We start from the raw sequence: 20,805 nt of genomic DNA, 5'->3' as shown, positions 1-20,805 counted from the left end.
CCACATGGGAGCTGGTTGTGGTGCTAGAAGCTCTTTGTAAGCCTCCTTTCGAGCCTATTAAAGAAGTCACGGCGGAAACGTGGACCAACTGCTTGTGTGCTATGGTCCCCCTAAGAGAAGTCTTCCAGCTACAAAACAGACCCTCAGTCGGTGGAGAGTGGATGCGATTACTGTTGCTTATGAGTCCTATGATCTCCCCCCACCACTGGGGGTCAAGACTCACTCAGCCTGAAGTATGGGGGCCTCCAAGGCCTTCTTGTCAGGAATGTCTAAGCAGGACATCTGCAACGCAGATGGGGCTCTTCTGTTCTCTTGCCTTAGCTGTGCTCCTCGGATACACACTAGGCAGGCATTGCAAGTCTGGTGGTGTGGGCATTCTCATTCCCATAGCGTTTTCTGACGCAGCTCGAGTTCCTGAAGGGGAACTTCCCAGGTTACGTATGTTGCCATGGTTCCCCGAAGGGAATGAGATGCTGCGTCTAAAGGCCATACAGGACATCTCGCCCTTTCATTGGACTGAATACACATGCTATTCAGAGCCGGTCACGCTGATGGCATTCCCATAGCATTTTCTGATGCAGCATCTCGTTCCCTTTAGGGAACCATGGTTACATACGTAACCTGGGACGTTTTTCCTTATTACTTGAGTATAAAATCTGGAAACAAATGGCTCAAAATCCTAATGTATGTAACACTCGTCTCAGGGTAAAACAGACAAAAACAACTCCTGAAAAATGTCTTCCATATAGATATGCAGGGTTCTGAGACCCTTCTTTTGTTTTAGAATTGTCAAAATCCTAACACTTTGCTTATTTCCAGGTTTAAAGTAAAATATTGAATTTAAATATGTAAAAAAAAAAAGGAAACCTACAATGTAAAAAATTTAATATTTTAGATTCTGCGCTATTTCATGGTCACTACCCTAGTGAAAAATAAATATACTTAAATGTATTTGAAAAAAATTGTTTCATGCAAAGTATACTAGAAATACATTTACATATTTACAGGTATGTACTTAATAAAAAATACCCTGCAGTTTTACTTAGGATAGTATGTGAAGGATCATGGACCTGTTTTGTTGTGTTTTGCCCATGTTTCTGTCCCTGTGTTCCCTTATTTAGTTATTTGTTCCTGTTCTAGTTGTCTCATTATTAGCTGATTCCCCGCACCTGTCTGCCCTCGTTAAGTTTTGTATAAATGTGTAGTCTGCCTCATGTTTCCTTGTCGAGTCTTGAACGTCTTCCTTGTGCTCTGTGTCTCCCTGTTGGATTATTAAAGACCCTTGTTTTGTGAAATCTCCTTGTCTCCTCGTTCCCTTGCTCCAGCGAATCCTGACAAGTATAGTAAACTGGTATACTTAAAGTCTGCTAAATTTGAACAACAAATGTTGTACTTAATGCACTTTAATTGTGTGGAAGTAGTGCGGAAGTCCAACTAAAGATATACTGAAGTATATTTGATTGTGCTAAAGTGAAACTATTGCAAGTATACTTCAGGTACACTTTAAATATCTAATTTAAAGACTGATGCTACTCAAACATAATACAATATGTCAGTAAATATGTTAATAGATTTGAACCATACTTCGTATGAAATAAATGTATTTTAAGTGTATTACTTTTTTACTTGGGTAATCAAGTGACCACATTTATGACACATATAATGTGTATAGATTGTATAGACTGTCATATGTTCATGTTCTTTGGATCATCAAATCATGCTGGAGAACACTGAAGTAGTTGTTACTTTAAAGTACCAAATGTGGACTTTTTAAAACTGTTTTTAGATAGATGAGGAACACTTTTGGGGTTCCTCGCAAGATTTCATTTCTAAAACCACATCTACTTCTCTACTTACCTTTCCTATAAAACCATTACCAGTCTGTGAATCACAGTATTTCTCTTCAGCTCTTGGAGTTGCTTAATGCATTATAGGCATACGGGAAAAGACTAGTATTTAATTTGTGCATGGATTTGATCTGAGAAGTGTCAAATGGTGTTACGAAGCAACTGCTCTTAGTCGGTTCAAGGCAAAATTAAATTTTTAGACATCTTTCAGCTACACAACTTTGTGAATTTAACAGTTATCCTTATGTTGCCTTGTATGAAGCACCTACACTGTTCAGAACAGACTTTAAATTGCCTTTAACAATGGGAAAAAGTACAGGCAATATTTTATTTGTACCTGGAGCATCTGTGAACTTCCAGTTACCTCCTTCATGTTGTACATGTTCATCTGTTCTTTGTTGCTTCGGCATACAAAGTTTTCGTCTGTTGCTTCAAGGCACACAATGGCTTTTCCCTCCCATCACACACAAGGCCTTCGTGTTCATCATTCAAGCAGTGATGATGGGCATAATGAGATAGAGATTGATAGCCTCCATCATGCAGTACATCCTTGGGGTGCATGCCAGCCATAATAGACAGATTTGAAGTGACAGGTGGTTAAGTATCCCTTAGATACATTTCTGTTTGCCCTTTGTCTTATCGACATACTTCTTAAGGAAGGCGCCTGCCGTTGCTCTAGTTCATTATTATACGTTACATGTCTGCGGAGGATATAATTCCAAACAAACTCTATTAGCTCATTGATTTATATTCAGTTGCTGAACTGTGTTTATGCTCTGTAGTTACAGTTAATGTTTCTACTCATAATGTTGATATCAAATGCACAAATCATGACTTCGCTGAGGTTTTAACATGGGTAGTTTGCCCTATTACAATATGCCAGATGCTCTGTTGAGGGGCATCATGCACCTCATTTTATTTTGAAGGGCACAATTGACAGTTGCAACTCACTTGGTGGATCTGTGGTTCTGTTTTTAGCATATATAATATAATATAATATAATATAATATAATATAATATAATATAATATAATATAATATAATTATAATTTTATTTTATTTTAAGGTGTTGTCATTACACGTTACATGTACTTACTATTACAATAACAATAAATTATGCATAATTACATGCAAGTAACCCTAAGCCAAACATTAATCTTAACCCTAATCATACAGTAAGTACATGTAGTTAATTGATATTACTCAGCAAAGGTATAATTATGCTGTAACAAGAATACCTTAAAATAAATTGTAAACTAATATAATATATTATAATATAGTTGGATACTATACATGAATAGATGGATGAATTCATATAATTAATTAAAATATAGTTTATTTTTTATTTGGTGTGCTAAATTGCCACTGAGCTTGACAGCAAGTGATAACCATGAATATTTTTTTCTGATAACTCATTATACTTTAACTCATTTTCAAGTTAATAATGACAAGAATGTGGGTAGATAATAAATTAAATTTGAAGCAAACGATTAACAGAAATAAAATTGAGACATGTTTAGAATAGGCAATTTAGACCATTATTTATGCTTAATCACTGTTAAAAAATAAATAAAAAAATAAAAAGATTGTAATTTTAAATGAAAACACTGTGAAAATGCTACCTTAAAAATCTGTTAATTGGTTAACACTTACTATAATATAGAGAAACACTTTTATCGATATAACAGGACAAATTTTATGTAATTTTATATTAAAATAATGTTGAATATACAGTTTTGGAAGTAAAACGAACCAGGCATATAATTTACAATGAAAAAAAAATAATTTAAATTGACATTCTCATAATTTCCTGTGTGACACTTAACATTTAATCAGTGGTGGATCGTGGGTTTTAAAATAGAGGAGGCACACTAATTGTATTGGTCTGGGGATTCCTGCCGATTATTATTAATATTATTATTATTTGCTTAACCACTTTAAAATGGCTTTTTTGGTTCCTTTTAGTCAGAAAACATAAAGAAAATGACACACATACAGCAAGATAATATAATTTCACTTAGCTGATCTATCACTTGAAGCAAACATCCATCCCTTCTTAAAAGTCTGTGTTAAAAGAGCCAACTGCTGTAACGTTAGCCTGTGTCCAGCTTAGGCATGTTCTCCCTTTATTTTTTATTTGTATATATACTGTTTGAATCACAGCTTGGTAAATGTGTTGCCAATCAAATATTTTATATCGCTACTCATAAGTACTTGGTAAATTATCAGCGCAGCGGGAGATGTTTAAACTAATAGCACGTAATTTACATCTTTGTGCTGATTGGTTGATATACCATAAGGGAGGCTAGCCTCCCCTGCGAAGTTTCTTTTATCAACACTCCTCAGCACTGAAAGTGAACACTCGATGCTGATTGGTTATTTTTATTTATTTATTTTCTTTTTTACCAACGGAGGCACAAGAGCTCAGTTCTCCCCTGGCCTCCCCGTCACCTTCTGTATGATTAAGCCAGTGTTGGGGAAAGTTACTTTTAAAAGTAATGCATTACAATATTTGCGTTACTCCATAAAAAAGTAACTAATTACGTTACTTAGTTACTTTTTATGGAAAGTAATGTGTCACGTTACTTTTTTGTTACTTTTTAATTCTGGACAGAGCTTGCTTGTTTGTTTTTAAATAAAAAAAAAAATTGGCAAATATAAAAGCCTTTTCACACCAAAAGTGAAATGAATACGCCTCACCTGAAGGGAAAGTAAATTTATGTCCGTACAGTAAAATGCAGAAGAAGAAATTTCAACACACTTCAGCAATAAAAAAAGACACAAAAAATGTTTGTCAAGAGTAATTTTTGTTTATTAGTACGGTTGAACTGGATCATCAAAGGTCAGAAGTAAAGACATTGGTTTATAGAATGGGATTAAATACATAAAAGATATTTGTGTTGTTTAACATTTAATTATTGCAGGTTTGCATCATATTCTGAGTTGCATTATTTTTATTCATTTTGAGGAATACTGAATCTGTTTTTTTGTTTTTTGTTTTTTTGCCTGAAAAAAGTAATCTGATTACATAACTCGTGTTGCATTCTGAATCCACTTGGCTCAAAATATGAAAGGACACAATGTTTCCAATGTTGTTTTATGCACCTGGTCAAACATTGCCTCCCGGTGTATTCATCTTAACTCACAATATATTTTCTTAATTATAATTTTTTCATGCTGGACAGTTCTTCCACAAGCAAACAGGGACAAGATCTTTGAGGGCTTGACCATCGAACAGGGATTCTACACATCTAAGGATTTCCTGCCCTTGTTTGCAAAGGCCAGTAAAATAGGAACTGAAATAGATTCCAGTTTATATTTTTTTCAACATGATGCAACGTAAAAAAAAAAAAAAAAAAAAAAAAAAAAAAAAAAATTGTGTGAATTTACAGAATTTCACAGTAATTTTATTTTACTTAGTTCCTGTTGTGTTCTCTTGTAAAAATATTACACTGACCAGGAAAAAAAACAAAACTCTCCTCAATAGTTCTCAGTTGTGGCATTCAGTGGTCAAACTGTTAATAGTTTCTGTTAATGATATTTGAATCTCAATGCACTGAATTTTACTTACAATTTGTTTTTTTTTTTTTTTGTTTTTTCTCTGTGGCACGTGTCTTTTGCAGGCATGTGTAATTGCCGTTCGCAGCTGCCAAAGCTGCATGGGAATGTGATTGTCCTAGGCGCAGGAGACACAGCGTTTGACTGCGTCACCTCTGCTCTCCGCTGTGGAGCTCGGCAAGTCTTTGTGGTCTTTAGAAAGGGCTTCAACAACATTCGCGCTGTTCCAGAAGAGGTAAAAAAAAAAAAAATCAGTTCAGCAGCACCTGCAGCCAGTGATAAATTCCTATTGAAAAAACAGATGTATACCCCACATCCTTAAGAAGACATCAATTTCTCTTTTTGTCTTCTTAAATTACATTTTGTGTTGATTTTGACGTTTTTTTGTTTGTTTGTTAGTTAGAATTCTGGCAAACTCTCTCAGCGTCTCTACTGCTCACTCAGATGACAAGAAGATAGACAGATTATGGTGTACCTCTACAAGCTCTTTTACTCAAAGTATTCTGCCTTGAGTATCTCTTAATTTATTTTGCATAAATGAAGGTAATTCCAATCTTCTTCTTTTTTTTTGTATCTCTTTATAGGTGAAGTATAGTATGTAATATCTGTTTTGTATGTTTTTTGGTTAGAGTGGATCAGCAGTCACAAAATTGGCTTAACCACAGTGTTGTGGCCAAGCTTCATGTTTGTTTGCAGTGTTTGAAAGTGTATTATTATTATTATTATTATTATTATTATTATTATTATTATTATTATTATTATTATTCCTATTCCTATTCCTATTCCTATTCCTATTCCTATTATTATTATTTGCTCAGTTGCACAGAAATAACAATGATTTTGTCTGGCCCCTGGCAGACTGTTGCATAAAACCCTAAAATAATAAAAATTATTCCCAAATGGAATGTAAAAAATGTAAAAAAAAATTTTTAAAAATGTAAAAAATGTAAAAAACAAAAAAAAAAACCAAAAAAAAAAACAAGGTTAAGTTATATTCATTATCCACCTTTCCTCTAGAACCTGCTCAATTCAGAACGTAGCCTAGTTTCGAAAGCCATTGTCTCAGTTATTACTGATATTTTGCAAAATTCTGTGTAATGTGGAATAGTTACATGAAATATTAATCATTTCAAATGGAAGCTTATCAAAGTTAACTCAGCTAGCTGTAGATTACACAACAGACAGTTGGAATAAAAGTGATAAAAGTCAGCTGAGAAAAATTGAATGGCCTTACCTAATGGAGTAAAAAGATTCAGAATAAAATATCTCTGATAACTGATCTGAAATCTAGTATAAGATCTGGAGTGGAGTGAGCTTGAGATAAAAGTTGACCTTTTTCTGTGAATTGGACATCTGAGATTAAAAATAAATAAACAAATAATTAAATAAACGTGAAAAACTAAGGTTAAAAAACAAACTTATGTGAACAAAGAAGTCTTATGTGTTGTTTGCGATGTTTGTACCTTAATACATAGAACTCAATATTCAGTATTGTTTATGAGACATATTTTGAGACATATGAGACAATTTTATGTATTACACAGGATACATATACAGTATTATGTAGTTAAATGGTGATAGAAAAATACAGTTTTTTGAGGGGAATGTTTAGTATCCTTCACACTAGTGTATGTGTGTGCTGTTAAGACTTGAACAGAGGTTAGTTAGTCTGTCGATTCATGTGTGAAAATGTTTACATGTGTGCCTTATTGTCTTCCACTTTATGATATGTACAGTTTAAAAATAGCAAATTAATTTATTTAAATCTTACTTTCCTCCAGTTTATACTGTATACAATTTATATGTCTATACTTTACCTAGTGCTAATCAGAGAAAAAAACTTGGAGTAAAAGAAGTTCGGCAGGAAAAAAAAGTGAGAGAAGTTTCTGTAAAGGTGACCATGTTGAGCTTTATATAATAAGATTTATATTTCTGTGGAGCTTTTTAACAAAGTAATTAAGACATATTCTTTTCTCAATGACAACTGTTGCAACGCTGCCATGGCAACAGTGACAAGAAAGTTAAACTTAGAAATGTGTAACTACAGCAACTATTAGCTCTGCCTTTGCTCTGCAAACGTTCAAACAGGGGTGTGCTAAAGCACCATGGCCGTAAATTAAGCCTTTTCATAATGGAGGGATTATTTTTTTTTTTGAAAGATGTTAGTTTTATTTCTACTCTCAGTTCATACATGTTTTAAGAATTTATACAGAATGATTACAAAAAGCTCTTTACAGGGTTCCTATACATTTTCCATTTCAAAATTCCATACTTTTGCAGATTCAAATTTCCATAGATCTACTTTCAGTAGATTTTTGTAGAGCCTGCCAAAATGAGCCTGTCGCAGATATATCATATCGGAAAATATGCCACCAATATGAATTTTTTTTTTTTTTTTTTTTTTTACAGAACACATAGCGCAGATAAAATGCTTCTAAATGGTGTAATTGTGATCCATTGTTTGCTACTGGCGACTCAGGTCAGTGTAGAGATGCGCGGATGAGCTCAAAGTACACCCAAGTCTGCTACTTCAAATAAATTATCCGCCCGCCACCCACCGCACCTATATTTGATCATCACCTTAATGGTGTGATTCTAATTCTTAGTATTGTAAGATGATATGATGAATGGATGTTTAAATTTTAAATCTGCACATCACGACATGCATCTGCGGTGCATACGGCTCCACGGCCACCAGAGCTGATCACGGCCACTCAGTCAATGCTTGTGTTTATACCAGCCATGCTGTGGCCCAGAACTGATGCTTATCACATCGGTCAGATCACAATTCCTAACTGGGTGTCTACACCGAACGCGAGCGGCACAACAAAATACAATAGAACCCATTATTGTGAGTGATGCTGTCTACACTGGATGCGGCATGACACGACACGACAAATCCCGACAGTAAACTGATGCCTTTTTTTATTTATGACGTACTGACACAAAATACAAATGATTTTCAGTGGTCACTTTGTCATGTCCAGTGTAGACATGGTGTGTCAGCATAATTTGGCAGTACAGTCAGTAACATAGCAGATTGAAAAGTTAGTAGCCTATCTCTGCGGTGCAATAAACGGCAGTACGGTGGTGGCTTGAGTCTGTTGAAGGGTGATTTAACGCTACGTTGTCACCTAGTTGGTAAGACTCAATTCTATAAAGTAAATAGACAATGTCCCTGTCTTTTACTCTCACAATGAACTTTTCATTCTAGTTTGCTACATTAGTAGGGCCCTGTGATTTCCATGGTATGGAAAACGCAGATGAAATTGCGGAATCCATTCATAAAAACGGAATTTCATGGAATTTGTCTTATTTTTGATGAATAAATAAAATACAGTTCAGTACACTTAAATCATATCATGATATAGACTAGTGTCAGTGAATATTAAACTGCAAACAACCATTTTTAAATATAAATCCTTATGTTCTGCATGTTCATTTGATTACCAGAAAATACACAACACAGAATTTCTGAAAAATATTATTCATTATTAATATTTATTTATTTTAGATGTTTACAGTTGGAAAAGGTCGGCTTGCATAAACCTGCCCCTGTTGGTTTGGCATTATAGCTTGCTTGCCCTACACAGTTACCTTATTTATTTTCTTAATTCAAGTTATATATATATTTTGTTTTATTTGATTTTTTTAAATTAATAATAATTAAGTATTAATTAATAATAATTTAAATTAATAATAAGTGAAGTTTACTGTTAAGTGCACTGATGTCAGACTCATTTTGAATAATAAAGTTTATTGTTAAATTGTTAAATACCCGGCCTATTTGTCACATACTGTAGTGACACACAAGTGTTTGATCACCACATTTGAGTTATCATTGCAAACAATGAGTTTGCATATATATATGCTGTTTATGTATATACTGTATTCTATATACAATATCAATCAAAAATTTGGACACACGAATGGGAAGTGTGTCCAAACTTTTGACTATAGCCTACACATAAAGAATATCGGCTGATAAGATCTGTCTTTTTTTACTCTCTAATATCAGTACCGGCATCAGCGGTGTAATGCAATGTGTTTGTGGGGTTTAAGGTTAAACAAAAAACATTATTTTCCACATAATGTACATTATTGTTGCTCCTCTATGCCCTGCCTTTCTGAAACGCGTCAATTTTTACAAAACTCATTATTCTGAAAAGCGAGGTGTACGCTGATTGACCAGCTATCCAGTGCATTGTGATTGGCTGAATACCTCAAGCATGTGACGGAAATGTTACGCCCCTTAACATACTGTGGTGCTGTATCCTGGCACGATGGGACAAAACCAATAAAACCAATTATAATCGAGGCATTTGTTGTATCCAGTGGGGACATTATTACTGATTATAATGACTTTTACTGTCTTTTTATGCATTGCGTTGCGTATCACACTGCGTAAACATAAAACCATGTCTGCATTTGTGATCTGAGAAACGTCAAACAAAAAGCGCAACTCTACACTGCTCAAAACGCGTGTTTGAATAATCAGTGGCAAATTCTTTAAATATGTAAATATACTTACAGGCTGTGAGTCAGAAGTGCCAGTCTGTCCTTGCAAAGTTGGAATTGCCCCACTTAATAGAAACAGTTGCACAGAAGCATTGTAGGCTACTGGTCCAGGAAACAGTCCTCGTCCTCTGAAAAATGCACTGCACGCATCTGAATATTTGGGTTGAACTGTTCTGGAACAGTGTTGAACCACTGATCTTTATTTATGTCTTCTTTTGGAAGGCCAAACAAAGTAGTTTTGCTTTCACAATGAAACACACAGCGTCTCCACAACATGGCGGTGGCGGCAACAGTGAGAATAAAAGTTATGCCTTCTTTCTTTGTGTGAACATTTGGGCGGTGTTATGCAAATCTTCCCACATCGTGACTTAGACATGTGGGGACGTATTAGAATGAGCCATTTTAGGTAGGAGTGGTTGACTCTTAAAATTTATAAAGAATATCTCTTTGGATTTAAGGCTTTAGTCTTTGCAACTTTACAGATCTTCTTTATGCATCCAAGAGCTTGTAACACTCCAAAGAGAAAGGACAAATTAAAATCGCATCATATGACCCCTTTAAAATACAAAAACAGATTTTTGCATGCACACAAAAAACTTTTTTGTGCCCTCGAGAAAATATTTACATGTGCATGGGAATTTTTTCCATGCTTACACAATTTCTAGTTTTATATAACCCATTTCCGTTGTGCATAACTGCCATCTTGCTATAAATAAAGCAAGAGCATGTATGCACATGAATTGATAGAGATCTACTTGCTCAAAATTTGGCTTTCCTTATAGTAGTACTGCTAATATCAAGGCCTAATGTTCAATTTAACCTCTGTGGTGGCAGAAAAAACATGACATGAAATGGGCTGATGGCATAATATGGCATCCTATTTACCAAGTTCAAGAGTTGATAAAAAAAAAGACAGGTTCTATAAAAAAAGTGTTCAAAATGTGTCTTAGGGCAATATGTCATATCTCAAGGCCTTAGGTCTCTTTAACGCATATTCTGTGGTGGCCAAAAAAACACACCGCGAAATGGGCTGATGGCACAATAGGTGGCTCAGTATGCATTGTCCTATATGCTATGTGTAATGGTTTCTTGTGCGCACATAAAAGTCTGTATATTTTTTTATTTTTGCGAAGGTCCTTGAGACTATGCAATATGGTACTAAGAATATTGTGAAAAGAAACCCAAAATGCACCAAGTGCACTAGTCATGTTTGACAATCACTAAAGAATCACTAAACTGCTGCCACTTCTTGTATGATTAACTTATATTCATTTAATTCTTAAATTTCCATTATATGTTGCATGCTTAGTTAGACATATAATCTGGTGTTTAATTAAAGTTATGTGTTTGTTATACTGCTAAGATATAAATAGTGCTGGTCACTTTAAGAGTTTGGAATGGGCAGTGACGTTCACGCTAGAATGTTTTCATGCAGTTCAGTGATGTGAGTGCTGAGTTGATGGAGTTCACTAAGGTTGATGAGAACAATAAAAAGTAAAATAAGTTCAAGTACGAGTCCTCTTTACAGAGATAACAATTGGCTACACATGGCTAAAGAATTCCCCACGCTGCCGCTATCTCCCCTGAACCCCATTTTGCCCCATCCTGGCGAACCTACGGTCCCATGGGAGCAGTGGAAAACATTGTTTGAAACTTACCTGTTAGCCATGGGCCTCGATGGCATCCCAACGAAGCGGAAAATGGCCATACTCCTCCACTGTCTTGTTGCCGAAGGACAGCGCGTTTTTCGCACACTCTGTGATGCGGACGATTACGCCGTTGTGATTACACTGTTAGATCGACACTTTGAAAAAAAACAGAGTCTCCTGTTAAAATGGCTGCAGTTCCGGCAGCGCAGACAGCGCGCTGGTGAGCCGATTGCTCAATATGTCGCTGACTTGAGAGGACTGGCAAAACCGTGTTGTTTTGGTGCTTTATCAGATGAGATGATACGAGATCAGTGATTTGAGAAAACAACCAATACACTCATTCGGGAGCGGCTGTTATTGGAAGATGATGATCTCACTTTAGAGAAAGCTGTAATTCTGGCCTCTCAATTGAGTCTGCTGCACAGTGCGCTGCTAAATTAAATACATCACATGAATCAAGTGTAAGCAGCGGGGACATGATACAATAATGCACACAAGTTTACAGGGGCAGAGGCAGATGTATCTTCAAGTGCAGATATACAATATGCATGCCCTCAAGTTCAGTGGCGATGTGGAAATTGTGGGTCCACTAGACACTCATCACGTCCCCCTGACTGCCCTGCATGGGGACAAACATGTCGACACTGTCAAAAGCTGAACCACTTTGCAAAATGTTGTCGGTCTGCCCAAGTTCAAGATCCTACAAAACGAAACCCACGTGTTAACACTACAACCCCTGCCATTATTCAATCAATAAATACCAATTCAGCAGGGTTTTCTACATGCGCTGTTACTAAAGCATATTCTTGTATTTCTCTGTTCGTGGACACAGGGGCTAAAGTCTCACTACTCAATATGGCCACTTATGAATGTTTCCTGCCACACTTGACCCTTCAGCCGCCTTCTCTGAATTTGTTTGGATATGGAAGTTCTGCAATTGATGTTATCGGTCTTGTAGATGCGCCTGTCAAGTATGGCAACAAGGTCCTACCCGACTTCCCTTTTCACATTACACACCATGGCAGCAATATCCTTGGATTGGACCTGTTTATTAGTCTGGACTTTTCTCTGCTGGCCAATAAGGGGGCTCAAATTCTGACTGTCAGCTGTCCCTGGCAACATGAATGGCCAACACTGTTTGAAGGCCTTAGGTGCCTAGCTGCATTCACTCATCAGCCTCTTTTGGATCCTACAGTTAAACCAGTCATTCAGCCACTTCGCCGCATTCCGCTGGCATTGCGTGAGGAAGTCACAGGAGAACTTGTGAAACTGCAAGCAGAGGGCATCATCAAACCTGTTGACGCCTCCCCATGGGTGTCTAATTTGACAGTGGCTAAGAAAAAATCTGGTGGACAAAGAGTTTGTGTGGACTTAAGGTCCGTCAACAAAGCAGTAATCCTAGATCCCTACCCTCTGCCATCAGTCGAAGAGCTGACGACACACTTTCATGGCTCAACAATTTTTTCCAAACTTGATGTCTGTCAAGGCTATCTCCAGGTTCCCCTCCACCCAGACTACTGCATTCGTTACACACTCTGGCATATTTCATTACACAGGGATGCCTTTTGGACTCAGCTCGGCCCCTAGTTGTTTCCAAAAAATCATGTCCACTATACTGGCTGGTGTCCTTGGCACTGCCATCTATGTCATTGTCCATGCCCCGAATGCAGTGATTCATGAACAGTGCTTAAGGGCTACTTTTGCTGCACTCAGTCACACAATTTGTCACTTAACATGGAGAAATGCTTATTTGCGGTACCAGAGGTTGACTTTATTGGTTTTCATGTTTCACCCGAGGGCCTTTCGCCATTGCACTCCAATATTGAGGCTATAGTTCAGGTGCCGGAGCCTTCATCCGCAGCACAGGTTGCATCGTTTCTAGGGATGACAACATACTATAGGCGTTTTCTACCTCAGTACTCCACAATTACGTACCCTCTCTACCAACTGCTCAAAAAGGATGCTCCATTGACCTGGTCTTCAGCCTGTTCTGATACTGTGCGCACACTTAAGGAACTGTTGACAAGCCCACCTGTCTTGGCACACTTCAGTCTTGACTGCACCACACTGGTCTCTTGTGATGCTTCAGCTACTGCAGCTGGCGCTGTTCTTTCACAACTCCAGAATGGCATCGAACGGTCTGTGGCTTTTGCTTCTCGTGCATTCAGCCTGACTGAACAAAAGTGCTCAACTGGAGAGAGGGAGGCTCTGGCTTGTGTATGGGCATGCGAGCGCTGGCATGCCTACCTTTATGGCTGAAAATTTACCCTTCGAACTGACCACCAAGCCCTCAGTGCACTTATGTCTCCTTCTGGGTCTGGTCACAAACCACTGCACATGTACCATTGGACTGACCGCCTCCAGCAGTATGACTTTACAATACAATACACCTCAGGTGGAGATAATGTGGTGGCCAATTTGCTTTCCCGTTCTGTCATCGCCCATTGCCTTCTGTCAGGTGGCTGAGGACAGCGACCTTATTCAATTAGTGCATGCACCCCTGACAGCTTTTGTGTCCTTGGAGGAACTCACAGCGGAATCTGCTGCTGATTCCACATTATCTGTGGTCCGCGAGTATGTCCTGAATGGCTGGCCAGCTCAGTTGGCAACAGATATCCAGCCATATGCCTGAGTGAAACATGAATTGTCATGCTGGAATGACACATGCTTGGCTCGTGGACACTGCGCCATTATTCCTGCTAGACTCAGAGGACGAGTGCTGACCATGGCGCATGAGGGCCATCTCGGCATAATAAAACTAAAGCAGCGCTGTAGGGATCTTGTATGGTGGCCAGGGTTGGACAAAGACATTGAACAGCTTGTTCAGGATTGAGCTCCATGTCTTGTAAGCAGGAAAACAGGCTCACCAATTCCGCCGCCACTAGGGTCTTTGCCTTGGCCACCTTGAACCTGGGACCACATTCAGCTGGACAGCTGTGTGGGGAACTCCATGATGTGCCTCATCGTTTGCATTTCCTTGTAGTAGTTTATAATTTACATTTGAAGTGGCCGGAGGTTACATCTGTGGGCTCGGTCACGTCCAGTTCCATCACTGACTTTCTGTAGTTGCACTTTGCCCGCTGGGGCCTGCCAAGGACCTTGACGTCAGACAATGGCCCTCAACTAGTGTCTGCTGAGTTTACCAGCTACATCCAAAGCAAAGGCATCAAACACATTCATACAGCTTACTATCACCCACAGTCGGATGGGGGCATAGAAAGATTCAATCAGTCACTAAAAAATGGTCTGAGAGCCCACTTAGCACAATTCTGCTCTTTCAATGAGGCCTTGTCTCAGACTCTTCTTCACTACAGAACAGCTCTGCATGCCACCACTGGGGTGTCGCCAGCAAAACTGATGTTGGGGCGAGAGCTGGAGTTACCCCTGCATAGACTTTGCCCTCCTACTTCTCATGGTGGAAATCCTGTGGTGAAAGCCAGGGTACATGAACAACAGCTCAAAGTATGGGGCAGATTCGACACAAAGAAAAAGGCCCGGATTCCCAGAATCTTCCCAATGGACTGGGTGTGGGTTCAGCGGCCACACCGGAAAAACAATCTACACACTTTATGGTCACAGCCCCAGCAGGTGCAAAAGCAGTTAGGTCCAGTTACATTCCAGCTATCTGATGGTTCCCATTGGCATGCCAGTCGGCTTAGGAAAGTACTGTGCCCTTCTGGTGCAGATCACACCCGAGACACTGTGCTCCCTTGCTCTCTGCTCGGTTCTTCATACCCTCTGCCCCAGCACACCATCCAGTGACTCCGCAAGCAACATCTCTACCACCATCTGCAGCATTGCAAGGCAGGCCTACCAGATCGCACACTCTGCCTGCTTGCTTTCAGGACCACTTAATGTTCTTCCACACTTAGTTCACTGGGAGGGGAGGGGAAATGTTGCATGCTTAGTTAGACTTATAATCTGGTGTTTAATGAAAGTTTTGTGTTTGTTACATTGATGAGATATAAAGAGCGCTGGTCACTTTAAGAGTTTGGAATGGGCAGTGACATTGACGCTAGAATGTTTTTCACACAGTTCAGTGATGTGAGTGCTGAGTTGATGGAGTTCAGTAAGGTTGTTGAGAACAATAAAAAGTTGAATAAGTTAAAGTACGAGTCCTCTTTACAGATATAACATTATATATATATATATATATATATATATATATATATATATATATATATATATATATATATATATATATATATATATATATATAGGGATGTGCAGCGAAGCCAGTATTTGTATCTGTATCAATCACAAAATTATTCGTATCTGTATCTGTATTCGGATAATACTGGAAGTAGGCGGAGCTTGAACCAGAACTGAAGAAATATGCAGTGTTTAACTAAAATAATATATATATATATATATATATATATATATATATATATATATATATATATATATATATATATATATATATATATATTAATGATTATAACATTTAGCCTATTTAAACATCTTCTAACAGTCGGAGCCGATTTCCTTGTATAGGCGGTGCTTCGAGCAATGTGAGTTTGAGTCCCAGCTTGGGGACCTTTTGTGATCCAATAAATAGACATTTAAAAAAGTATTTCACTTAAGTAATTCGCAGGTCTGGAAAACCTATAGGTTGGGGGAAAATGAGAACAGAGTATGGAAAAATATTTCTCTTTTTTCTTTTCTTTTTTTTTAATTCATTGTTCTTAAATATAAAATTAATAATTTCTAAAATACATTTATCATACAAGTAGGAAGATTTCATTACAAACATTTAGTGAATTAATTAATTCAATGCTAACATTTCATTATGCAGAACTATTTAAACGAGTCTTTTTTTTAACTTCACTAAACAAATGTGCATTTGCCACGCAAACCAGCAAAAGTTAAGGAAGCAAACATATAGGCAGAGGTGGAAAGAGTACAAAAATATTCTACTCAAGTAAAAGTACCATTACATTAATGAAATTTTACAAGTACAAGTAAAAGTACCAGTCTAAAAATCTACTCAAGTAAAAGTAAAGAGTAGCTCATTTAAAATTTACTCAGAGTAAAAATTACTTAGTTACATTTTAACAGTGGGAGGGAGGCAAAAACGGGACAGGCCAAGGGTGTCGAACCCAGTTCCTGGAGGGCCACAGTCCTGCACAGTTTAGATATAACCCTAATTAAACACACCTGATCCAGCGTGTGAGCAAGTCACTGTTAATAAGTTAGTCATTGCGATTGAACCGAATCCTTTAAACAGTTGATTCATTCAGGAATGAAACACCGTCATGTTGCTCAGAGACACAACATAGCCTTGTGGCTTTGTTTGGAATATAATTTTTTTTGTTGTTGTCAAAATACAGCAAAAACAGACAATATGGTGTCTAAAACGTAAGTCTCTTAATTAACTTGTTTATTGAACTGTTGTAAATATATATATATATATATATATATATATATATAAATAAATAAATATATATATATATATATATATATATGTAATCATGATGATTTTTTGGAGGAAAAGACGGCATTCTTTGTGTGATTTTGATTCACTATATGAAATGATATATGTAAATTTTCTGCCCCTATATCTTCAATTTTGTGATCATTCTAAATGCATTTTACAAGACTGAATCACACACTGAAAGAACACACTCTAAATGCACGCGCACATCATTAAAACAACAATTATGATGTTATCGCAGACGATATATATCGCACACTCCACACCACTGTCTTTTTGGCTAATTTGTGCAAAACCCCTACACAAAATGTCAAAGCTTCATTTTAACCACCAATGCAATGATGCAGTTATTTAGCTTACCTCTACATGCTTGCGAAGGGTTGATGTCTTGTCGAGATTTTATAAGCTGCTAGTTTGGTCTCCCTAGGCAAGCAAAGCTTACACTGAATAATAGAGCATAAAAATTACCAGGGGTTCACTTCATTTCCTTCGAGTTCAACTTCAGAATATGACGGGGTTTCGTTTTCAGCGGTGTCTGCACCACTAACGCCTGTTTTGTCCGTCTGCATCTTTCTTGTTGTGATTTTAGCGCCAGTTTGCCCTCCTGCCCATTACTGCAGTAGTTTCCAGGGAGCGATTTTTATTTATTTATTTTTTTTTTACTCAGTAATTAATGTGTTTTAAAATGTAGCGAAGTACAATACTTCAAACAAAATATACTTAAGTAAAAGTAAAATTACAGATTCTAAAAATTACTTTAAAAAGTAGAAGTACACAAAAAAGCTACTCAATTACAGTAACGCGAGTAAATGTAATTCGTTACTTTCCACCTCTGCATATAGGCCGGCAACGCGGCTGTTTGATTGGCAATCGCGCTGTGCTTATTCATTCGTGTATCATATCGTAGCCTATAAGGTTTAAATCATTGCCTTTTATATATACACAAATAGTAGAACATGTATGATGTAATATTTTAGGTAATATTAGACCTGCTCTTGCCAAGCTCTGATTTCTGAGAGATGCACGCGATGCACTGAGAGATGCACGCGTGGCAATAGTATGATTTGCGCTCTTTTAATTCATAAAGTTTACGTTCATTCACTTCACACACTCATTGAGTGAATTTAGAGGTCTGTGTAAAATATTGCGCTGAATATTGCGCTGAATATTGCGCTGATTGGTTACTCGCGTTACTGTAATCATACATGTTCTACTATTTGTATATATATATACATATATATACATATACACACACACATATATATATATATATATATACAAATATAATAGCATATTAAAATACAGCTGACCGGTCACTGGACATAAATTTTAAATCATAAAATACAAATATAAACAAACAAAAATACATACAAACACATACATACATACATACATATATATATATATATAAACCTAATATATATAAACCTAATAGGGGCAAAAGTCGGGAAATGCAAATATTTTTCCATACTCTGCTTTCTTTTTTTCCATACTTTTCCAGTCTTGGAAATTACTTAAATCAAATTCCATAATTTTCCATACTTTTCTAAACCCTGTAGGAACCATGTCTTTAGCTTGACGCATGAGACCATTGTGATCAACAGATGGTAAGCATACAGTTTAGCACATTATCGGCTAGGAAAATTAATTATTTGTGTATGAATACAAACAAGTGCTTGCTAGTACAAATAAAGCTGATATATATACATACAGTCGTGGCCAAAAGTTTTGAGAATTACATAAATATTGGAAATTGGAAAAGTTGCTGCTTAAGTTTTTATAATAGCAATTTGCATATACTCCAGAATGTTATGAAGAGTGATCAGATGAATTGCATTGTCCTCCTTTGCCATGAAAATTAACTTAATCCCAAAAAACCTTTCCACTGCATTTCATTGCTGTCATTAAAGGACCTGCTGAGATCATTTCAGTAATCATCTTGTTAACTCAGGTGAGAATGTTGACGAGCACAAGGCTGGAGATCATTATGTCAGGCTGATTGGGTTATAATGGCAGACTTGACATGTTAAAAGGAGGGTGATGCTTGAAATCATTGTTCTTCCATTGTTAACCATGGTGACCTGCAAAGAAACGCGTGCAGCCATCATTGCGTTGCATAAAAATGGCTTCACAGGCAAGGATATTGTGGCTACTAAGACTGCACCTAAATCAACAATTTATAGGTTCATCAACAACTTCAAGGAAAGAGGTTCAATTCTTGTAAAGAAGGCTTCAAGGGCGTCCAAGAAAATCCAGCAAGCGCCAGGATCGTCTCCTAAAGAGGATTCAGCTGCGGGATCGGAGTGCCACCAGTGCAGAGCTTGCTCAGGAATGGCAGCAGGCAGGTGTGAGCGCATCTGCACGCACAGTGAGGCGAAGACTTTCGGAAGATGGCCTGGTGTCAAGAAGGACAGCAAAGAAGCCACTTCTCTCCAAAAAAAACATCAGGGACAGATTGATCTTCTGCAGAAAGTATAGTGAATGGACTGCTGAGGACTGGGCAAAGTCATATTCTCCGATGAAGCCCCTTTCCGAATGTTTGGGGCATCTGGAAAAAGGCTTGTCCGGAAAAGAAAAGGTGAGCGCTACCATCAGTCCTGTGTCATGCCAACAGTAAAGCATCCTGACACCATTCATGTGTGGGGTTGCTTCTCATCCAAGGGAGTGGGCTCACTCACAATTCTGCCCCCAAAAACACAGCCATGAATAAAGAATGGTACCAAAACACCCTCCAACAGCAACTTCTTCCAACAACCCAACAACAGTTTGGTGAAGAACAATGCATTTTCCAGCACGATGGAGCACCGTGCCATAAGGCAAAAGTGATAACTAAGTGGCTCGGGGACCAGAATGTTGAAATTTTGGGTCCATGGCCTGGAAACTCCCCAGATCTTAATCCCATTGAGAACTTGTGGTCAATCCTCAAGAGGCGGGTGGACAAACAAAAACCCACTAATTCTGACAAACTCCAAGAAGTTATTATGAAAGAATGGGTTGCTATCAGTCAGGATTTGGCCCAGAAGTTGATTGAGAGCATGCCCAGTCGAACTGCAGAGGTCCTGAAAAAGAAGAGCCAACACTGCAAATACTGACTCTTTGCATAAATGTCATGTAATTGTCGATAAAAGCCTTTGAAACATATGAAGTGCTTGTAATTATATTTCAGTACATCACAGAAACAACTGAAACAAAGATCTAAAAGCAGTTTAGCAGCAAACTTTTTGAAAACTAATATATATGTAATTCTCAAAACTTTTGGCCACGACTGTACAATAAAACCTCGTGCAAATAAAAAAGGTACTGTTTGGTTTATTTTTTAAATATAGTATATTTGAAACTTTATTTGCAATTTCAAATGTCAGAGTGCAATGGAGTAAATTGCAGAATGGGCGTGGATGTTTAGATGATGGGGGTTGACGTACAGCCAATGTATGAATAAAACCTACAGCACTGTTCCCTGGTAAAGAAAAGGGCTGACTCTGGATATTCAGCAGGAGCAATCTGTGTGTCTTGACTGTGGTTAGTTTATGTGGTGCAAATGACAGGTTGTTGTCCAGTGCAGCATCAGGGTTCTTGGGTTTCTGTGTGGGTGAGATGGTGGAGTCGTTTATTGAAATGACAAGGTCTTGGCAAGGGTGGAATTTAGATGGGATGCACAGAAGCTTGCTTTTTGATAAATTTAGCTTCAGAAGACTGTTCATCTAGGTATAAATGCTGGCCAGGCATGAGGTAATTTGTGAGAAACGTGGTGAGTTAATCAATTATCAGCTCAATGAGAATGATAGATGAAGCCAAAA

At 37.6% G+C, this 20,805-nt stretch overlaps 1 protein-coding gene across 1 annotated transcript in view; it reads left to right on the top strand.

Moving 5' to 3' along the window:
- Positions 1-20,805, top strand: part of LOC109078535 (dihydropyrimidine dehydrogenase [NADP(+)]-like) — a 162,178-nt gene that overhangs the window by 57,008 nt on the left and 84,365 nt on the right. The window contains exons 10-11 of the mRNA XM_042718058.1: positions 5,032-5,157; positions 5,470-5,639. Coding sequence (XP_042573992.1) covers positions 5,032-5,157; positions 5,470-5,639 — 296 coding nt within the window. The remainder of the gene's footprint in view (positions 1-5,031; positions 5,158-5,469; positions 5,640-20,805) is intronic.

This window comes from Cyprinus carpio, chromosome B2, assembly GCF_018340385.1.
Source record: "Cyprinus carpio isolate SPL01 chromosome B2, ASM1834038v1, whole genome shotgun sequence".
Taxonomy (NCBI): domain Eukaryota; kingdom Metazoa; phylum Chordata; class Actinopteri; order Cypriniformes; family Cyprinidae; genus Cyprinus; species Cyprinus carpio.
The sequence above is the reverse complement of the archived record's forward strand: the minus strand, read 5'-3'. Positions and strand labels throughout refer to the sequence as shown.